Source organism: Rhinolophus sinicus, linkage group LG06 (assembly GCF_036562045.2).
Source record: "Rhinolophus sinicus isolate RSC01 linkage group LG06, ASM3656204v1, whole genome shotgun sequence".
In the NCBI taxonomy this organism is placed as follows: Eukaryota; Metazoa; Chordata; class Mammalia; order Chiroptera; family Rhinolophidae; genus Rhinolophus; species Rhinolophus sinicus.
The window spans coordinates 117,475,822-117,483,869 of record NC_133756.1 but is presented as its reverse complement, the minus strand read 5'-3'; the positions used below and the strand labels follow the sequence as shown (position 1 = coordinate 117,483,869).

Sequence of the window (8,048 nt, the reverse complement as noted above, 5' to 3'; positions counted from 1 at the left end):
ATAAAGTCCTGTTACCCTCCCCCCCACCCCCCTCAAAAAGAAATCACAGCTCTGCTACGTACTAGCTTACCGTGGGTAAAAAACTTAACTTCTCTGTGCCTTATTTTCTTCACCCATAAAATCGCAATACTATATCTGATGAAGTTACTGTGGAGATTAAATAAGTTAATATATATAATAGCATCTGGAATAAAGCCCTGGATAAGTATTAGCTATTATTCTTATATGCTCGGCACTACAGGGCACATACCTGGTCTCTCTCCTTGAAGACCTCATTGTCTAGTCAGGGTAACTTTCAAATGACCTTGTATCAATGTTCTGAGTTCTGTAACAAGATGTGTGGTGAGTGGTGTAGGTGCAGAGGTGGGAATGTCCATCTCATCCTAGAGGGAAAGGTACGGGCAGGACAGCTTCTTAAGGGTAAAGTTTGATTCTGATCTTTAAGGAAGAGAATTTAACGTTGGGAAATTCTGGTAATACGGAGGTATCAGAGGCAGCATGGGGAAGGCAGTTTCTGGCTACAAGACAAATATGGCTAGGAGGAAAGGGAGGGTGTGTGGTAGATTAGACGCAATTGATGCCTGAGCATCAACATCACTTGAAACTTGTTAGAAATGCAGGATTTCAGGCCCTATCCAGACCTACTCAATCTAACTGTGCATTTTAACAAGATCCTCAAACAGTTCCTATTGAACATTGAAGTTTGAGAACCACTGGTCTAGAATAGACTCTGGTGCGAAGCTTCTTGGGTTTAAATCCTGGGTTTACCTACCATTTACTTAGGTGTGACTTTAGGCAAGCTATTTAATGTCCTTTCTGTGCCTCAATTTCCTCATTTGTAATTAGATTAGTTTCTAACTAATAAAGTTATTTTAAGCACTAAATTAAGATGTGAAAATGTTCAGAAAAGTACTGGCACCTAGTAAGCACATAATAATTCTTGACTCACATGCTACTTATTATGGTCAGGATCAATTTTATAAACAGTTTGTCTTTCTATTTCTACTCCAACACTTGGAAGTCAGAAGACCTAGGGTTATAAAGCCCAGCTCCCTTCAATTCCTAGCTTTGTGAAATTGGGTAAGTTCTTGAATATGTTTTTCCCATTCATTGTAGTAGGAATCTTAATGGTACCTGCCTCACTGAGATGCTGTGAGGCTCAAATAAAAGAATGTATGTTAAACTACAAAATCTTCTATTAAAGTTTCATTTACCATCTTTCCAAGAGTTAAGTAATTGGCCCCCAAACAGGTAGTACCTCAATTCAGTGGGAAATAGATGGAAGAGAATGTTTTGGAAGATCAGGGAGGGAATGGAGGGAGAGCCTGGCGATTATCTGTCCCATTTCATGACTTTCTGAAGAGGCAGGCTTGGGTCTTTACAGTAACAATTTTCCTGGACCTCAAGGAGTATTTTCAACTAAAGGGCAATAGTAGGAAACTTAAATGCTGTTATTTATTCTCTCTTCCTAATCTACAGCTCCATTCAAGAACATGAAGTTCCACATGTTTTTGTGGTGGTCTACAATTTACAAATAATTTTTTCCTACGTCGTGCATCACAACTTCCCCAAAGGGTAATATCAACCCCACTTTTTCAAGAAAGCATATTAAAAACCACTTCTGACATGCGCATTTTTACCAGATCCAATTTCCTAAGAGTACAAAATTTAAGAGGGAGGGCAATCACACAATTTGAATCTTCAAGAATACCAGGCACTGGCTTCGATTTTATAGCCGCAAGTAACTAGTTATTGGGCCCCTTTTCTCATCTGTAAAACAGGGGCAACAATACTTTCAACACAATTGTTCTGTGATTAAGTACAAGGGCTGAAGGGTGAACGTACCACGTCGTAGGGCCTCAAATAAATCCCTTTTCCTTCTTGCCTTTGACAGATATAGCACGAGATATCACTATTATTTCCACTTCACACGTGGAGAAACCCGAAGTCGGGGACACTCAGGTTCCCCTTCTCTGCGACTCCTCAACCTCCAGACCGGATAAAGGCAACTGCGATGTCCACTATGTCGGTTCTCGTTGCGCAAACTCTCTCCTCGAGTTGAGTTTGGAGCATTGGAAACCGCTGATAACTGCTCCCATGACTCTGGGAAATCCGATCCTAATCCTCCACGTCGCTTCAGGGACGAAGCTGCTTCCCTACCTTCCCTAATCTCGCCTTGAATAAAGGCCGCCGCAAAGCTTCGGATCCAGCTACCGACGCCATTTTGATCACTACGTATGACGCCACACGTAACTGAGAGCGCAGCCGATTGGCTGGGAGACGGCAGCTGGAGGCGAGGCGCGCGAAGCCTGAGAGGAGGGTATGAGAAGCCAAGGAAACTACAATCCCAGTCTTCCTTGCGCGTGCGACAGCCGACCTAGAGTGAAAGAAGAGAGTTTGGGTTCCGACCACAACTCCCAGCACCCCACGCGATGTCTCTCGTTTCCTTTCAAAACGCGGAGGAAAAGAGGGACAAGGAGAATGGAGGCCTTCTGCTGTCCGATCTCCGAAAGGCGGGAAAGGCGAACTACATCTCCCGACTGGCAGCGCGCAGCTGCGCCTGCGCTCTGATACCTGTCGCCATCTTGCCCCTTCTGAGGCACCGCAAACAAACCCAATTCCTGGTGTCCCCTAGTCTTGGCGGAGGAGCCTTTTAGATGAGCCACGAAAGGCCGGGCAGGTGGGTGACTCTCAGACAGGGTACTGGGCAGAGCTGGCAGATTAACCAGGCTGGAGGAGCGCCGGGCCAAGCATTTGGAGCCCGGCTTGGGGCGCCCAGCCCCATCCTCCGTTGTCTCCTAACGGGATCGTTGGGCTCCCGAGGTGTGCTGAGGGGGACTCTGGCAGGCCCCGTGATGGGATCTCGGGGGTCCAGTTCTGGGAGCCTCCCGGTGAGTCTCAGTCATCTGCTTGGCTGTCCGCGCGCCTACCCTCTCTCCGTTGTCCTCTCCGCAGAGGAGGGAGTGAGGCGCTGATCCTGGCCGGAGCCCCTGATTCCAGTTACTGGTCGCGAAGGGCTTGGGTCGTGGGCTTGACATTGGGGCTGGCGCCGAGCGGCAACGGTGAGGAAGATGGGCTGGCTGCTGTGTTGTGGTGCTGCGAGAGTGCGTGTTTGGGGAAGGGGCGGGGCGGGCTTGCCTTCTTGACACATGAGTGGGGCAAGGATTATACAAGATCCCGGTTCCCGGACCGGGCTCCAGCAACTGCTGCCCAGATTTTCCAGTGCGATGTGGCCCCGCGGTGGGGTCCGCTAGCGGGGACGCTTCGGGATGCTGTGACGTGGTGCTTGATTCCGGCGGTCGCCGGCCGCCTCCAAGATCCTGTCGGGAGGCGGGGACTGGCTTGTGGAGGGAGCGGATTCCTTTGGCTCTGCCCCTCTTCTTCCTCCCCACCCCTTTTCTTTATGTCATCCTGCCGGCTGGGGCGCGCAGTCCAGTTCTCCTTGCTCTGGGTTGGTTCTTAGCTGAGGGGACTATGGGAAGTAGGGGGAGGGGGAGTTCAACTCCAGGCGTGGAGTTGGGAGTTAGCAGCCCCAGCGCCTGGAACGGGATATAGCAGTTATTACGGTTCTGTGCCTGACTTCTAGACCAATGAGGTCGCTCATTCATTCCTTCGTTCACTCACTCATTCCTTCATTCATTTCACTCTTCCCAATCTTTTATTTAACAAATATTTACAGCAGATCTACTGTGTGCTAAGCAGGTATTGTGCAAGCGCCCATGGCTTTTGTCTTTTTATTCTCTAGATCAGGGAATTCCCGTTACCAAGTAAGTTCCTGACATCCAAACTTTTGGTCCATGGTTGTTTCAAGACTACAGGGTGTAAATTCATCTCAAATTGTTAAGGCTTGAGAAAGCTCTTTAAGTTCCATTAACCCACATATCGTGCTAGGAGCTTTCCATATTTTATCTCATGTAACTCATAAGTGAAAAAGCAGACTCACCCAAGGTTCTGCAGGTAGTAGCGCCCGTTTATTAAACAACGTGCCAGCGACTATAAGAACTTCACATACACTGTTCTTTAATCCTTATGACAAGCTGGGTGATAATACCTATGCTTTACAGATGTGTAAAACATATGCTCAGATAGGCCAATTTTCCCAGGATCACACAGTCAGTCAGTAGAAAGCTGGAACGAGAATCTAGAGGTGTATGACTCTTTAGCCTGTGCTTTCTCCACTGTCATAGGCTGGAATAGTAAGCTCCCAAATGGTTGTTTAGTTCTTCATTTGTGAGAAGTCGGAAAATGTGGTGAAATAGGATTGTGAGATAGTCTTATTGGTTTGACTTCTCAGAGAGTGGATCTCCAGGTGAGTGGCCTTTTGAATGTACTTTGGTAATTCGATTTTTTGTTTTTCGTTTTGGTAGTGAAGACAAGCTCTTTGGGGCTACCAAAAAGAAGCAGCAATGCCTGTTGTGTGGCCAACCCTTTTGGATCTCAGCAGGGATGAATGCAAAAGAATTCTTCGAAAATTGGGTATGATTTTCATTTTTTATGTTTTGATGCCTTTCTGTGATACTTTTCTCTTTCTATTTGGACCACGGCTGTTTGCATTCATTAGAAATTCTTTAGAGGTATAGTTCCCACCTTACTCATTGTTATTTCCCCAGTGCCTAGCATAGTGCTTTGAATATAGTAGGTGCATGAATTATAATAATAATCATAGCAACTAAGAGTTGTTGAGGGATCTGGGCTATTCTGAGTTCTTTACATTCAATATTTCATTTAATCGTCGCTCAAACTGAAAAGGTAGGTATTTTTCTCTTTTTTGTCCCCATTTTATAGATGACAAAACTGAAGCTTAGAACCCAAGGTAATGCTGATAGTAAGGCATGGAGTCAGGATTTCAACCCAGAGAACATAATTCTTGTCTCACTTAAGCAAACTTTTAACCTTCATGAATGTATGTATGAATTACATATTGGTTTTGAATTCTAAGTTAATATAAGCTATGCTGATTTTCCCAAATTATATTTGACTCTCAGTAATCAAACACCTTTTCCGCTTGTAATGAATTATTTTGTGTTTCTTTTCCTTTGGAGCAGCCTTTCTTATTTAGCATTTAGGGAGAGAATTAAGGCCTTGATGCTAAGGCATCTGTTTTATGTAATGAACTAACTTCTCACGCATCTAGAATGATATTAGTTATGTACCATCCTTGGGAAAATTGAGTTACTCAAATCATTTTCTGTATTCTGTGGTTCAGATGACGATCCTCGGTTGAGAAATGTTGCCTTAAACTGTACGGTCCAAGAAGGATCTTGTCTTATTTATCACTGTAATCTCAGGTTAGCACATAGTAGGTGCTCAGTAAATGAAAAAATAATTTGAAAAGAACATTAAATGTTTTGGCAGTGGATATGAATCATTGTGTCTCTGATTTTGAAGGGGAAAGTGTAGGTCTTGAATTCAAATAGACCTGGGATCTTGGTTCTGTTACTAATGACCCACGTGATCAAGGACAAATTATTCAATCTCCCTAAATCTGTCAACACTTTTGTAAAGAAAGGATAACAATATCTGCCTCATAAGTTTGTTATGTGGATTAACTGTATATAAAAAGGGCCTATCACAGTGCCTGATATCTCAGTGCATAGTGTTTTAAAGCAGTTGCTTTCAGACAGTTTATTTTTTGCAGATGAAACATTTCAAAGGAAATGCTTGTTGGAATTTCCTTTGTATAAATTTGGTCATAGCTGCTCCAGTCCTGTTTGCTAATAACCTTTGCCGTTTTTATTTCCCATCATGCTACAATGAGGATTTCTCTGTTTTAAACTACTTCTTAGTACTGTATTTTACCACAACTAGAGAGATTTTTTTTTTTTTTGGTCAATTATTCCCATATTTTTTTTCCCCTTTAACCTTCTATCCAAACTTTTAGTACTAATTTGGGGATGGTTTTTCTACACACTTACATGCAATTGCTATAACTTGCTAGCTACCAACTGTAAAGCTGGGCTTGTATTTATTTCACAGCTGAAATAATTAAGGAGGACCAGATCACAACTTCAGTAGATAAATTAAGGTTTCTGGGCTTTTGGGGCCTTGAATCAAGAGATTATGTTAGTATAAAAATGGTAAGCTTGAGGTCCAAATTTATCGTTAATTTTAGTCAGAGCTGTGTGGGTAGTGGTGCTGGAGAGCTGCTGCTATACAAAAGAAAACAGCCTTCCTACAGGGTAATGTCATCTTCAGTGACCCTTCACTTTGGGAGGTGAGCCTTGATAGTGATTTGCAGAAAGACTTCCTCCCCACCCATTGGCTGATTATCATAACAATGAAACCTTTGAATTGCCTTCAAACATTAGCTCTAGGTTCGAAGTTTAGAAAAGGTACTGTATTTAAGAATTAGCTTAAAATATTTGAAGAATTAGCTTTGTCCTTTTAAAAATAGTTATAAAACATTGTGTGATAAGATGCTAAACATTTAGATTTTACTTAAGTATAAAGAAACTGGAATAGAGAATTTCTTTATGATATACTGAACATACCGGTCATAGTTAAACGCTTCCTTTTATCTTGCCTCTCTCCTACCCTGTTTTTTTATGGCTGGTCCTGAGCTGTGACTCTGACGTGGGGCTTTATGGACTGTAGTATAATTGAATAGCTGATTTGTTGAAATGGAATAGGTTGAGGACTTTATTAAAAAGGGTTTGGTAAATCTTTTGTTTTTTTGTGGTGTTTGCATGTGTTTATTTCAGTATACCTTATGTGTCATTAGAATTAACACTAATAGAATGGCACCAAAATAACATCAGGAATTAATATTTGTCAGGATCTGAGGATACTCATCAAAATGGAAATCAAATGTGAAGGAGGTTGGGAATCTATTAAAGGTTATTTATAATGAGTGAATTTTTGGAGAAGGGGAGGAAGTGCCTTGGATTGTGTAGCTATGGTAACTGTTCTGAGTCCCAGTTTTGTGTTGAGATTGCCACCTCTTTTGTGCATGACTTTTTAATCAGACTTGAAGTGGGACTTGAAATGTCAAAAATCTTTGTTGCATTTTGTTGGTTAATTTCACTTTTGTTTTTTTGAAATAGTGTCTTGATCACTGTAAATTCCAAAGGCTAAAAGTGAACTTCTTTTTTTTTTTCCTCCACTCACTTCCTCTCTCTGACCTCTCCATTTCATTTGATGATACTGACATTCTCCTAAATATCTTGCAACCTACAAAACCTCATTCCTTTCTTTCTGCTGTTCCTTCCACCTTCAGTAAATTACTGAGCCCTATCAAATAAAAACTTTTTTAGACTGGAATTAGAGGCTTTTCGTAATCTGGCAGCCAACCACTTTTCCATTTTTATCCTTTGCTATTCCCTTACATGCATCCCTTGTTGGATTTGAATCCCCTTGAGCGTAGGGACTTTGTTTTGTTCATATAAATATTCTCCATGGTACCTTGTAGTAGTGATGTTCAAGTAATATTTGGTTTGAATTAGTGACTATCCAAGTACAGGCATATTTTTACTTCCTCTAGTGTAAACTCTCAGCATAGTCACTGACCGTTACTGGAAGTTTGATGTCTGTATGAATTATTGTCTGCTCTTGTCTTTTCTATTCCTTTTTGCACATTTGCCTTTTGTTTCCTTTCCTGCCTGGAGCACAGTTCTCGTTCTGGTTAAAGCTTATGCTTCCAGACTAGATGTGTTTTTCCTCTGTACCTTTACCGCTATATTGTACACTGTCTTATAATTGCCTGATGACTTGTTTCACTGTAGCTTTATTCTAGAGTTCACTCCTTGAGGGCAGGATTTAGCATACCATTTATTATAAACCTAGGATGCAGGTATGCTTGCCTTCATAACAGGACTCGATAGGACTAAAATATTTCATAAATGGGGCATAAACATTTAGAGTATAGTGATTTGTTAGTTGGTTATCTCCAGCGCGTTTCTGAACTCTATTTTGGTTCGTGATAGTAGCTCAGATATTATTTCCTGGAACTAAGTACCATATTTTGCTGTGTATAATGCACACTTTTTTTGCCTAAATTTGTGAGGGAAAGATAAGGATGTGCATTATACATGGGTAGTACTAATTCTGTG

General features: G+C 42.0%; 1 protein-coding gene across 16 annotated transcripts in view; it reads left to right on the top strand.

Moving 5' to 3' along the window:
• Window positions 1–2,342: 2,342 nt before the first annotated feature.
• EMSY (EMSY transcriptional repressor, BRCA2 interacting) overlaps window positions 2,343–8,048 on the top strand; it is a 91,359-nt gene continuing 85,653 nt past the window's right edge. For 11 of the 16 annotated variants that reach the window (XM_074335749.1, XM_074335743.1, XM_074335747.1 and 8 more), the window contains exons 1-2: window positions 2,344–2,680; window positions 4,368–4,476. In XM_074335749.1, coding sequence (XP_074191850.1) covers window positions 4,407–4,476 — 70 coding nt within the window. In that variant the 5' untranslated portion in view covers window positions 2,344–2,680; window positions 4,368–4,406. Of the gene's footprint in view, window positions 2,681–4,367; window positions 4,477–8,048 lie in introns of all 16 variants that reach the window. The other 5 variants (XM_019726433.2, XM_019726437.2, XM_019726435.2 and 2 more) reach the window with 2 other exon arrangements.